The sequence below is a fragment of the Pinus tabuliformis genome, chromosome 1_2, assembly GCF_031772625.1.
Source record: "Pinus tabuliformis cultivar Carrire ecotype Pingquan chromosome 1_2, CPIR1, whole genome shotgun sequence".
Lineage (NCBI taxonomy): Eukaryota > Viridiplantae > Streptophyta > Pinopsida > Pinales > Pinaceae > Pinus > Pinus tabuliformis.
The window spans coordinates 155216608-155231064 of NC_142298.1; the positions used below are offsets into that span (position 1 = coordinate 155216608).

Genomic DNA, 14457 nt, shown 5'->3' on the forward strand with positions numbered 1-14457 from the left:
CAAATCTTCGGTGCCATAATTCGGATTGAAGAGAAGTGTCACAAGTCATTGCTCCCAACGGACTTCCTCTAAACTGATAGAGACCTTCAACCCTGAATCCAAGAGTGAATTTATCTCTTGGGTTCCTTTGCCAAACTCGAACCTTCCCATCAATGAATGTCACCTTAAAACCTTTGTCTTGCATCGCAGAAATAGAGACAAAGTTCTTTTTCAGGTCAGGTACATATAGCACTTCTTGTAAATGAAGAGTTTGACCTTGATTTAAGTGAAGAGTAACGGTTCCAATTCCTTTCACAGGATAAGTGGCATTATCCCCAAGTATAATCTCAATATTCATCTTCTTTCCAATCAAGTTAGAGACAGCTTCTTTGTACCCAGTGAAGTGCCTTGAGGCACCACTATCAATCAACCAATGGTCCAATGTATCCGGAGGAGAGGCGGTGGAGAAGGCAGAAATAAGATAAAATTCCTTTTGCTTTACAACATTAACTTCTTCATACCTGGAGTTTCTCGACTTCTGGGGAGGACAACCATTTCCATTTCGAGCAGCGGGAGCATTCCTCTTTCCTTTGTTGTTGAACCTGTTGTTCCTTTAATTGCCATTACCTTTGAAGTTGTTGTTATTGTTGTCATCATCTCTTGGAGTATCCTTCTTGTGAGGACACTCTCTAGCGAAGTGGCCAAACCTGTTACAATTGAAGCATCTTCCTTTCCTTCCTTCTTTGAATCCCGGTTTGAACCCTTGACCTTGACTTCTTGGACAGCATTATTCTTCTTAGAATGAGCGGAGAAGGCAGTAGGATTGTTTCCATTTGAGGGCTTGTCTCTTTCCATCATCCTTATTTCTTCTTGAGTGCATCTGGACAATAATTCATCATATCTCGGAACCCTGTCATTGTTGAGGATGGTAGTATTAAACTCATCCCAATCTCTTGTAAGGCCTCCAAGAGCAATAAGAGTAAGCTCCCTATCACCAATGACTTCTCCAATAGATAAGAGATCATTCTTGATCTCGGTAATCCTCATGAAGTAGGATTGGATGGATTTTTCTCTATCCATCTTGATGTCTTTCAACTTGTTCTTGAGAAAGAGAACTTGATTTGCATTATTTACTTTGAACATCCCAACCACCTTGTCATACATCTCCTTAGATGTTTTTAAATCAAAAATATAGGCAACCAAAGGCTTGTGAATAGAATCAACAATAATTTTCTTAGTTTTAACCTCACCTTTTTCGTACTTTGTTTGTGCAACAACGGATGCATTTGAAGGAGGCTCTGCAAGCGCCACATCTTGTGTCCTCTTGTCTTGGCTTGTCTTCTGCGATTTATATTTATGTTCTATCTGTAGTTTACTTTATGCTGATGTGATTGCCAATGTGGAAAAGAAATTGAAATAAATTGCTCTAGCATAGAACATACCTAAAATTAACATGGTATCGGAGCTGAGGTGAAGACAATGCCCAAGCAAGAGTAAAAGAACAATCACCAAAGACAATAGGGACAAGACAAAAGGATCAATGGGTTCCACATCTCTCTTCTAAGTTCACAAAGGGTGAAGTCGAAGCAGAACATATTATCAGAATGGCGTAGCGGAAGTTTTTGATGGCCCATCTAAAGATCACTTCATTGGGAAGTTCAGATCTAAGGGTGGAAGGAAAGGCAGATGCCTTGGTTGCAATAAGTTCGGCCATTATGTGAACGAGTGTCCGAAGGTAATGCAGGTCATCAAGGAAATGGTCGACTCTTCAAATAAAGAAAGGAACCCCAAATCACTTTTATGTACCTGATCGCAAGAACCTGGTGTCCATCTCGGGAATGGAAGTCAAAGGTTTCAAGGTGGCACTCATCGATGGAAAGGTACGTGTTTGGAAATAGAATTTTCAAAGATGTTTTTGAGTTCAAGGTTGTATCAAATTGCAGGAAATCCACTGGGGACCATGTCCATTGTCATGTAGCACCGAAGATCTGTGAGTCAGATGGTGACAGGGATCCCTGAATTCAACAGGAGCATGAAAGTACATGTCTGAGACGTACCGAAGGAAAATCTTACAAGGGGACCATTCCCCTCATGTAGCAGGTCCACGGGTCTGGAACAACCCAAGGGGTCTGAGATTGATAATCAGGAATCTCGCATATGCAGGTGGAAGAAAGCCCTCTATGGCTTGAAGCAAAACACCCCGGGCATAGTATGAGAGGATCGATAACTGTCTGATAAAGCTGAGATTCACTAGGAGTGAAACGAATCCAAACCATCCGAAGGTTGTGGATGATAGACCTCTCATACCAGCACCTTATGAGGACGACCTACTTCTAACAGGTGCAGACCCTCTCATTTGCAGAAGTAAGAGGGAGTTGGATTCCAGATTGGGAATGGTGAACTGCAAGCTTGTGACTACCTTGAGGATCTTAACTTTTAGAAGTTATATGGTAGTGATGTCGGACCAGATTTGGGAAATGCCTCTGAATCTCATAAACTCATTCGCGTTGATGTTCTTGGTGAACTTCCATCTGGACATATGTTTTGCAGTTAGCATGGTGAGCTCATATTTGGTTGAACCTCACTGGATTGGTGCCAAGAATCTTCTAAGATGTCTTCGGGGCACAATCTCTCATGGATTGAGATACACTGTCAGAAATATGAAACTGCATGATTATTCGAATGCTGATTGGGCAGGCAATGTGGAGGATCACTAGAGCACTTCTTAGTGTTGTTTCTCTTTGGATTATGCTTCGATATCATGGATGAGTAGGAAGCAGAAGTCGGTTGTTATAAGCACCGCTGAGACCGGATACATATCTATGAGTATGATCTCGTATGAAGCTGCCTGGTTGGGGAAGCTCTTCAAGTGAGCTGTTTGTACCACTGTGATTCTCTATGACAACCAGAGGTGGGATTCGATTATTGAGGAATCCCGTATTCGATGATTGCTCCAGCAGATAGACATCAGATACTACCTTATCTGGGATATGGTAAGTCTATGAGCAAGGAAGCTCCATCGCTATGAGATGATGTACAGGTCGCTACACTTTGTCTAAGCCCCGGGGGAAAGATCAAATCTGTGATTTTCCCGAATGACTTGGAGTCGTCAAGAGACCCTTGTACAAGGGTCCTGCATGTTGTATACATTGAGCTCTGGGAGCTCTGGGGGCTTGTGGTTCTTACTAGAGCAACATACGACCACAGGGTGACTCACCCTCCCCTGGTGGTGCACACTAGGAAAGGATGATTCGCTTTCCTATGGATAGGATGATTCGCTCTCTTGTGGACAAGATAATTCGCTCTCTTGTGGGACAGGATGATTCGCTCTCCTGTGAACAAGATGATTCACTCTCCTGTGAACAAGATGATTCGCTCTCTTGTGGGACAAGATGATTCGCTCTCTTGTGGGACAGGATGATTCACTCTCTTGTGTAGCAGGATGATTAATTCTCCTGTGAGGTCTGGATGATGTGTTCTCCATGACGATTGTGTAGCAGGATGATTAATTCTCCTGTGAGGTCTGGATGATGTGTTCTCCATGACGATTGTGTAGCAAGATGATTAATTCTCCTGTGAGGTCTGGATGATGTGTTCTCCATGACGATTGTGTAGCAGGATGATTAGTTCTCCTGTGAGGTCTGGATGATGTGTTCTCCATGACGATTGTGTAGCAGGATGATTAGTTCTCCTGTGAGGCCTGGATGATGTGTTCTCCATGGCGATTGTGTAGCAGGATGATTAGTTCTCCTGTGAGGACAGGATTGATTAAGTTCTCCTGTCAAGGCATCCTACCCATGCAGTCTGGGACTCATGGGAAGTACCTCTCATCTGATCAATGAGCAGGGAAATGAGGATAGGGACCATAGTAGTACCGATGGACGCATCGCTGTATCTACCGTACTCCCTATGCTAGGATGACCTTCATTGATCTGGGATCAATGATACTGGTCTAGGACCAGTGGTAGGAGTTGTACCCACTATGACACTAACTTCGGGTCAGTTGAGGACTGGTCTGGGACCAGAGGTACATACTCTGAGACTAACTTCGAGTCAATAGAGTACTGGTCTGGGACCAGTGGTAGGAGTGTACCTACTATGACACTGACTTCGAGTAGGTTGAAGACTAGTCTGGGACCAATGGTACACACTCTAAGACTGACTTTGGGTCAGTGGAGAATGGTATGACACATTCTCGATCAATTCTTCTTCTTCATGGTTCAGTAGAGCTAAGTTGAGCTGAGCAGAGCCAGCAGAGATGAGCAGAGCAGAGCAAAGCCAGCAGAGCTAACAGAGCAGTGCAAGGCACTGATAGCAGAGATAGTACAGTTGGACATATGGATCAGCGGATGGAGTTCTCCCTAGTTGAGAGGGAGTGTTAAAATTGGAAACTAGGGCCAAACTCCATGTGGGTCTTATTATTTATGGCAGCTGATATTTTTATTGGATCCCTCTCATTGAGAGGTGTAGGATTGATCTAAAGATCATCCAATTCCGATAAGTATTTATGAAGTTATGAATTTATTTATGTTATGGACAAATTGTTAAGTCGGCCAGCAACTTATGTAGGCTCAGAAGCCCAAAAGTCATGTCAATACAACCTCTACTTTTTAGTATAAATAGAAGAGGACTTCAAGTCATTTCTACACACACATGGATCTCTCCCTCTCTCTTCTTGTCTTTGGGTTTTAGTAGGAGGAGAGATCCTAAGGAAAAGCCAGAACTGCCAGAAAAGCCGGAAAAGCCGGAACTGCCAGAAAAGCCGGAAATGCCGAAAATGCAGGAAATGCTGGAAAAGCTGGAACTACCGGGAACTGCCGATACAGCCAGAGCATCTGTCTCCAAAGGAAGGCAGCATGATGTATGAGATCATGGGCAACATAATAAGCAGCATGATGATATGAGCATGGGCAGCATAATGATGCATGATGATATGAATGAGATCATCAACATGGGCAGCTTGATGATGAATAAGACCATGGAAGATGCAGCATGACGAGCAGCATGAAGATGAGGGCAGCTCAGTCATCAAGGTTCAACACATGTGACAGTACAGCAAGGTGTCACACGGTAATGTGCAGCAAATAGACGAGATGCAGCACTATGATAGGTGAACGAGTCACCTTAGAGAATCAGTTGAAACAATATGTCCTCAACTGATCTCATGCCGATATCAAAAGTCAAAGTGATTGACTTCTATTGTAAATGTACTATCGCTCTCACATTCTCTGCTGAACTTTGAAGAACATAAAAGAAGAATTGATCAAGGGTTTCCCCACATTGGGGTTTGTCCCTGCTAGCGCCACATCTTGTGTCCTCTTGTCTTGGCTTGTCTTCTACAATTTATTCTTATGTTCTATCTGCAGTTTACTGTATGCTGATGTGATTGCTAATGCGGAAAAGAAATTGAAATAAATTGCTCTAGCATAGAACATACCTAAAATTAACACAAATTCCAATCAACCAAAATTTCGATTTCTGGTCACTCACTACAGCCTTGACCACAGTACAGAATACATCAAGACATTCAAGTGCCCCAACAACAAAATCCTAAGAAAACTCAACCAAGAGTAGATGATCATTAGCAGAATGATTGTTTATAATTATCACGGATGGTTATGGCTAAGTCACACAATTCGGGTTCGGTTCAAATTCGAATTTTTCGAATGAGTTCACGTTCCTCTGTGTGTGTCAACTAGGTTTAGCTTGGGTGGTTGGGAGAAATATTCTTATCCTCCCCACCTGGGTTCATTTCCTGCATGTGACATGTTGTAATGGCTTAGAGTCTTGTTGTCTAATTGTCCCTCGAGGACCAAAACATTTATATGCCTCATATGAAATATAAAGATACTTCTCGTGAAAAACAAATAGATATATATATATATGTATGTATGTATGTAACTTTAAAATGAAATTTGACATAAAATAGTAAGAAATCAACATCAATAAACATAAAAAATGTTATGATAGACTTGGAAACTACAAGGATAGATTACTAGCTTCAGCTCTGACATAAGGTTATGAGCTTGTACTATGGACTTGGTCAACAGCCATGAGGTTCAATGAGGTTTGTCAATCCTCAAAAATTATTTTAGGTTCGTTGAATCTGAACATCATGATTGAATTTCGTCAAACCTTGTGACATGGGGTTATGGTTTACTTTATGGTTATTTGTAGAGTGTAGATATCCCTGAAAAGGAGTAACAGGTGTGTTGTTCTTTTAAATGCAGTCGTATACAACTTCAAATAGTTATCTGATATTTAATTTGTTTTAGAATATTTCATTGGTCAGGGATGGGACCTATGGTGTTCGTGGTCACCTACTATGTCACTAGAAACAAGAAACAGGAAATGAGGACAAAACCAGAGACGGGGTCAGACGATTTTGGGGAATAAGAAATGTGCACATCCCCAGGCATGTGCAAGTCTGTCATGCATATAAAATTGATTACTAATGTAGTGTCAAGACGGGAATGAGAATGAGAACAGGAACGGAATGAGAAACAGGTTTCCTGGTCACATTATTGGCAAGCATCCTGTAGGTTATAGTAGAATGCCTTTGTCAAATAGATGTAAGATTAAATGATTAGCTTGTTGAGCTATTATTGACATTATTTCCATGTTTGAAGATAGTGTGGGTTTGAATTAAAGAATGTTTGTCGAAAATCTCTGTAACTATCCAATATCTGACATGACAGTAAAATCTGTATGTCAACCTAAGGTCATCCATGAAAAGATAAGGAATACTTATCTACATGGGTATAGATCAAAAAAAGGGTTTGTCACTACCCCTTGAATACGGGGAGTAGAATCTGATAGTTGCAACAAATTGGCATACATATTGCAGATGTTTAATGTGCTAGAGTTGACCTGAACGTATATTTAGAGATGAACTGAATCGACGAAGTTTACCTGCTCGTTTGGAACTGTGCATGTGGATTTGACGACTTAGATGCAAAAGTGTCAATGGGAGCTCGGTTCCCGCATGTGATTTGTTTTGGATATCCTTGCAATAGTGTTCGTGGTAATTTTGTTCCATTGAGGTATGTAAACCCAACAAAGAGCCATGACGCTAGGTAGATTGGCTTCCTACGCCTACGACCAAGATCCTCAAACTCTCTGAATTTCCAAGGCTGACACTCATTTTTCGGTACACTAATAACCGGTATAAGTCATTGAAAATGCGGTGGTTCAAGCCATAAATCATGAATGCGGTTCTTTTTCCATATCATTGAATTGGTGATTACCAACCAAAAATATAGTACCTGCTAGGCACTGTACCGGAACTACTCGGTTTATCCTCGGATCTCAATTATATCAATCCCGTCTTGCCAAAAACACCATTTTGATTTGTATCCAGTGGGCTATTATTGAAATTAGAATTCACAGCGAGTGGTAAAGGTAGAAAAGACCAATATAGTTTTAACCAAGATGTCAAGGGTTCAAATCTTAGACAAGCGCATCGGGAAACTGTTGAACCAGTTGCCAAAAGAAAGAGCATAAATCACGTGATTCAAATCTTAGACAAGCGCATCGGGGAACTGTTGAACCAGTTGCCAAAAGAAAGAGCATAAATCATGTATCAGTACCTCATTTTCTTCGCGTAGACTGAGAGTGCCCACTAAGAAACTTGTGTGTTGAGAATCAGCTGTGACATTGGCAATGCATCTTGCCTGCTAACAAACAGATACCCAACAATTAGTATTTATGAAAGCTGGGAGAATTGACAGGGCTATTCAATGTGTGTTTGGGTGTTAATACCTGATATTTGAGACCGTAAGCAATGCCGCCAGATCCCGCTTGCATCCTTGCAAAACAAGTGTTGAATGCAGAGCACTTTTGCAAGGTCTCGGATCTCAACAGCGGCACATTCAAAACAAAAGACCAAATTCAAATCCAAGTGAAAATCCAATTACAGACATAAAGCTATGAAGCAACCGGGACTTATCAGTCCAAATGAATTTTCAGTAATCCCCCGTTACTCTTGCATTTAAAATGTTTTATGCAAAAGATAGGCAACCATTTACTTGCTTTTGTATAGATTGCACTTGAACGTTATAACGTAGGATTTCAAGAGTTGTATGATACTATTAGTCTTTACTGCAGGATCGTGCTTTTGGACCGGTTTATTGTATTTAGATATTTTATAATGATGAGAGATTTAGTATTTACATAGTAAATCGTTTATTATCTTTAGATATTTTATAATGATAAGAGATTTAGTATTTTAGAAGAAATTATTAAAATTACTTATATCTTAGTTTTAATGGGGCAATTTAATTAGTGATTGAAGTAATGTGAAATCTGTGAAAATTAAGAGATCCAAATTTCAAATCCCCCGATTGTGACACAATTTACAGAGAGGAGGACAGGGTATAGACCCCAGAGGTTTACTACTAGTTATGTGTTAGGCAGGCTACCGGTTCCTCTGGGATACAAAAAAAAAAAAAAAGAGGGATATCTTGAATTTAATGTGTATGTTTTCAGTTTTTATTTTGTACATCATATTTTTTTGGAATATAAGATATAATATTGACCCCAATAAGCTTAGGGGTAATTTGGTGGTCATATATCTAATATTAAGAATTTGATTTCGAATTTCTTTTTGTTTAAATTTAGGAACATTGTTGGTTGCATGTTTATTATGACTCAAGGTTAATGAATATCTTCATTGTTTTGCTAGTTGAAGTGAAGATATCTTTGTTGAGACTTTCATCCAACTTTCGTACCTCATTTGAGTTAAATCTTATGTCCTTTGTGTGCAATATCATCATTTTCTATAAATATTGGCCAACCTTGTTGTCGCGCTCATTTTGTCCACATGCAATATTTAAGTGATTTTACATAGAGACGATCCAAATCAACATCAACCACACTTATTACTCTCGAAAACATGGAATTTGATCCAATTGTACATCTCAAATACAAGTCAAACTTCTAGTTGACCTTCATAAGGGTCGTGTGATATTAATTTCATCAACCATATGACTAGTATAAGACTTCTCTTTATACCTGCATAATACCTGCAATGGCATAATTTGAACAATTATATGGTTCATTCATGCCACTTGGTGGGTAAGTTCAAGGCCATATCAATCATCCTTCTCCATTCAATGAAAGTGTACTTGACCTCCTTTTGATCAATTCAATCGCATGGGTGCCCATACTTGACTCTTGTGCATTCCCATTGAAATTAGATCACCTTCAATTTTAGCTTTGGGCTATAAATATGAGCCTTTTCCATGAATTTTATATATATATATATATATATATATATGAGATTTTATCAAAGAGTGAAAATTTTATTTCTTCCACTCACGTTTCCTACTCTTTCCTTAGTCTCATGTTGCCCGAACTCCTTTCCAAAATCTCAATGGCACAAGGGGGAGTGTTGTTAAGTCATTGCTTCAACAAATAGAAACCCATTGGAGGAAACAAAGGACCTTGTTAGAAAGAAGGATTGAAGACCATGTCTACAAGCACTCCTCACTTGATTACTCGTTATAGCCTTCCCATTAGATAATTAAGATTTCATTTGATGCCACCCATATTTTTTTAAGCTAATTAAATTTATGTTTTCAATGGCTTATCAATTAATGTGCATGTATAATGGTTAGCATAGTTTTGTTTTACTAGGCTTATCAATCATATTTGTCTACCATAACTCCTGACAATTGGTCGATATTACTTTTTAGTACTCCTCCCCCCCCCCCAAAAAAAAAAAAAAAAAACTTATGTAAAACAGTGACAATACTAGGGATTTGAGCCATAAATATTATTCGTGGTTTTTTCCTCAATCTTACTCTAACTGTTTTGTCGTTCTTAGGTTCCCAAAGGCCACCCTTGACCCTGGCACACAACCATGTGGTTCAAAAGTTTGGATTTTCTCTTTTCTTAGGAATTATTGTCACTACCTTCCCTTTGTTTGCATTGTTGTGCATGTTCTCCTTCAATTCTCCTTTCTGTATGGTAATTTTTTGTTTATCATGACATTTGTGCACGCAATTAAGGACCTAAAGAGTCTTCCACATTGAGTTATGGTATTCACCTTGTGCTCATCGGTGATCTTGGGAAACCATAAACAACTGACAACATGAAATACCTCCTACAACACTCCTTAAAAGACAACATGTTTGCTTCATTCTCTAAAACGTTACATTTAAACACAAACTATTGATTAATTTAACCACTTGAATCCTCTCAAGGGGACCAAAAATATTTTTTAATCTAGCTTAGGGTTGTGGAGTTAGGCATCCAAAATACTCTCCATTATTGCCTGTAATGGAAACATAGACATTTTCCTAAGGAACTTACAATATTAGAGAGACTAGATATTGATGTGGTTGATGGTCTTTTTACCTAACAAATAGTGCTTTAATTGCTTAACGACTTGCACTAGAGCATCAAACTTGTCCTTTTATGTGGGTAGTTTAGGACTACTCCTAAACAATTCTGAGTGACAAAAAAATTGCTTACCTCCTTTCATTGAGACTACTCCACAGTACACCCTTTTCATGTCTTACTTCAAAGGGATTGTGCGTATGAGGAAATTCAAGAATTGGTTCTTGACTAGCCTTTCATTTTAATTCTTCAAAACATTCTCTTATTTTTTTTCCTCTACTAGAAACTCTTTATGTTAGTTGTTATGTCATGGAGTATTGTAGCCACAACTAAAAATGATGTTATGAACTTTTGAAGGTACTATGTTACCACCATAAAGTTCTTAAATTCAATGGCATTAGTAGGAGTAGGCAATTTGATGATGGCCTCCTGTTGACGCACTGGAATCTTCCACCAACAATCAAGGGGATCTCCCCATGTAGGTGTTAGAAAATTATATATTACGGAGCAATGGAACACATAAAATATTGCAGAAATATAAACACAGAAAACGCACAAAACAAGAGAGACACAGATATACGTGGTTCACCCAGTTTGGGCTACGTCCACCCCGAACAGCCAGTCCTTCCTTTCTATTATCCAGCAAAATAAAGAGATACAACCTACAGCAAAACCGCTGTACTATCCTCTGTTTTCTCTCACAGTCTCACCTCTATGTTTCTCGCTCACTGAATACACATATATCACAGCCTCAAATACAATGCCCTCATATAAAGAGAGGGGTTGCCTTCTAGGGCAAAAAACCCTAAACTAAACATAAGTTCTACCGTCAGATCATCCGCCTAATGAACGGCCCAGATTGACTATAAATTACTATACTTTTACAAGGCAATTTTACAGTTGTTTTTAGCTTCGGGGGCGCTGCCCCCGAAACCCCCCGCCAGGGGGGGGCTCCATAAAGTGAAATGTGGACTTAATTGAAAGCATGAACCTTAATAAACACAAGGAAATAATTGGCAAATATCTTATGCCACATAAACCATGAATAGCCAAACCATAAACAACATAAACCTTATGTAAATTTACTATTAGCAGGCTTTAGATAAGACTCATGTATTCCAAGATAAAATGCTTAACAAGTGTAAATCAATTCACAAAGATCAAACATTTACGAGCATACATAACTCTGAAGTCAAAACAGATTATACCAATTCCAAAGAAATAGTTCACCAGCACAAGTATAGAGTTAGCGAAACAAATACCATTCATACGAAGCAACACAAAGTTTGGAGTATGAGACAGCATGTGAGTAGACCGCACATCAAATAACTTTCAGGAACATTCAATCCATCAAGTGAAGAAAATACTCATGGCATTAGCACATAAAATATTTGAAGAATCCAATAGTGGAAACGTACAATCACTCCTTGCATAAATTACAAGCACATAAATTCTCTCAAGCAATGTATATATCTCCAAAAGAGTCCTCAATAAAAGGTCCTTACAAATGAGGCATGAGGGTATATTTATAGGGTAAGAGTGACTCTTGGCCTACCCTTAACTCTTGGACTACCTCATGACCTTTCGTCTACCAGATGACTTTTGGTATTCCACATGACCTTTCATATTCACAAGGTGTTCTATGCTATTGTAGTAAAAATGTCACAAAAATAGCTATCAATCTAATTCATTAATTTAATAATGGCAAGTTCTAGAACGTCAAGCCTGAGCTGTTCCATCAAATATGTGCACCTCAGGTTGTATTCTGCTGCAATGGGAGTGATTTGTGGTTGGTCTTTATCATGTTGGTGCAGGCACTCAAGTGCATTTGGGATGAGGGTGTACCACTTGGCATGCACCTGATTATTCAAGGTTACTAGTTTGGTCTAGTGCCTCAATGGTTCTACCACATAACACGTGATATTTTCTCTGGTGATCGGCATGTCTTTCGTACGGGCTGCGTGTTTATATGCCTCTATGAATGCCTGTACTTCCTTGGTGATCTCATCATGCTTCCTTACCTGTCTGACTTCCCCTATCGAGGGAACCCCATGTAGTTGGATCATTGATTCCAAGCCGTTGAACAGATGCCTGTAGGATGCCAATACCCTTTCCACATCTTTGGTCAATTTGTCTTTGGACTGGATTTTGATGCGGAGTTGGACCTTAGTATTTTGCATAGTTATCCAATCTTTCTTAAGGACCAATGTCAGTGCTCCTGGGTACTTGACGGACCATTCGTGTATCCTATCCAAAGAAATCATAGCCTCCTTGAGCATGGCGAATCTTTCTTTTGTGTGGGCTTGGATGGCCACGATGGGGGCTACAGTGTGGTGTAGTTTAGACATCTCCTCATAGACTACTGCCATGGCCTCCCCCAGAGTCTTTGTGTCCGCTTCAATTGCTTCTTGGAATTTTGTTGCGCTTGTGTGTACTTAGTAGAGTGTCGCGTTCTCTTCCTCCATCTCCTTCTTCTCTTGTTCTGCCATGGTGGCCCTTTGTTCAGATGCATAAAGCCTATTCAACAAATCTGCAATATGTTTTCTCATCCGGGCCACATTGTGTTCTATGGCAGCAACGAAAGTTGTCCCAGCCAAGACGATCATTTGAGGGTTTGTTGTAATGTTAGGCATAATATACTTGGTCGTGGTTACTGAGAAAGGCTCGGTTGGGTTCCTACTGCAATATTTCTTCCTTTCTTGTACAATCTTGAGGTTTATTTCATCAAAAGTGAGTTTAGTAATATCTAGGACCTCCTCGTCTTGATTCTTCGAGATACCCAGCTCTTGGAGGGGAAGGTGTCCGCCAGTGAGGGGAGTAGTAGGAGGTACATCTAATGGAGGAAACTCACTTTGTCCTGTGCCTAGGTCAGTTATTTTGTTGGTCTCCCCTTGTTCACTTTCCCCGGCTTCCTTTTCCTTGTTCCTCCTAAGCTCTTCTTCCCGTTGCCCTTTTTCTTCCTCTGCTAGTGCCCGTTGCCTCTCTAGTTCATCTTGCATATTCTTCAGCTCTTGTTCTAACCTCTTGTTCTCCTCCCGCCTTCTCTCCTCGGCTTCCTCTTCCTACTTTATTCCTTTCTTCTTCCTACTTTCTCTTCTCCGCCTCTTCTTGTGCTCTCCTTTCTTCTTCCTGTTACTTTTCCCGCAACTATTTCTCCTTTTCTTGCTCTTCCTACTTTCTCTTTTTCTTGCTCTGGCTCTAGTTGTTGGAATCTTGAGGTTGTTTTCTCTCTAGCTCCCTTTTCCTCTTAAGCTCTCGCTTATTCCTTTCCAAGTTGGTATTTATTTGTTCCAGCGTAGCATCCTCCTCTTGGTTGTCACTCACGGGATCTTCAACCTCTTTCCCTTTGCGCTTCTCAGATTCCCTGGTGCCTTTTGGTGCCTCGTGCTACTTTTTCTTTATGGCAGAAGCTCTTTCTTTGAGGCTCATGTCTTCCTGGGAATCGTCCTAGAGCTCATATTTTGTGGCCTGCTGCTCGCTTGGGCTGAGTTCCCCTGTAGCGTTATACCAGTTTCTAATCCCATCTTCAAGATCCTTTTTGGTATGAGAATAAGACCAACTGAATTTTTCCTTTTTGCAATGGGTAACCACGACTTTCTCTGGATCATATGTTTGGAAGTTGAGGGTTACGAAGTGGCTTCCCTTCAATGCCTCGGCCTCTGCCTCTACTTGTATGAAATTCTCTACCATGTATGCTTCGATGGTGAGAGGGAAGGCCAGCCAGGGTTCCTTTTTGCCTCTGTTCAATATCTTTGAAAAACCATGCGTTATTTGATAGCAGACCTCTCGCAGGAGCGCCTTGTCCATGACAAACTTGGGTAGGGCATGCAGAGGCTTATGGGTACCGAACACTCTAATGAATGTTCCTTCCTCAATGGGAAACTAGTGTGCTACCTTGACGACTGTCTTCATAGCCCTCTTGGACATGCATGGCGGTTCTTCCCCAAATAGTAGCTGGTACAACGGGCTGATGAAAGTTTCAGAGATTATATCTAGCATGCCTTTGTAACTCGTGTCCCAAAAAACTTTGTAATGGCTATGCACGGGGCTAGTTGTCGATGAGTCCCAGTTGCAGCTCCAATTCTCGAAGTAGCATCTCGAGCAAACAACGTCGAGGAGGTATGATGACATATAGAA

The 14457-nt window shown here is 40.3% G+C and overlaps 1 protein-coding gene across 2 annotated transcripts in view; it reads right to left on the reverse strand.

The window, feature by feature from the left end:
* The window catches only part of LOC149204972 (WD repeat-containing protein DWA2-like), a 370061-nt gene extending 362009 nt beyond the window's left edge, over positions 1-8052 (reverse strand). Inside the window, exons 1-2 of one of the 2 annotated variants that reach the window (XM_089394856.1) lie at positions 7741-8052; positions 7569-7655 (exon numbers count right to left, since the gene is read on the reverse strand). In XM_089394856.1, the coding sequence (XP_089250982.1) occupies positions 7569-7655; positions 7741-7785 (132 nt within the window). In that variant the 5' untranslated portion in view covers positions 7786-8052. The remainder of the gene's footprint in view (positions 1-7568; positions 7656-7740) is intronic. The other variant, XM_089394857.1, reaches the window with a different exon arrangement.
* Positions 8053-14457: the final 6405 nt, after the last annotated feature.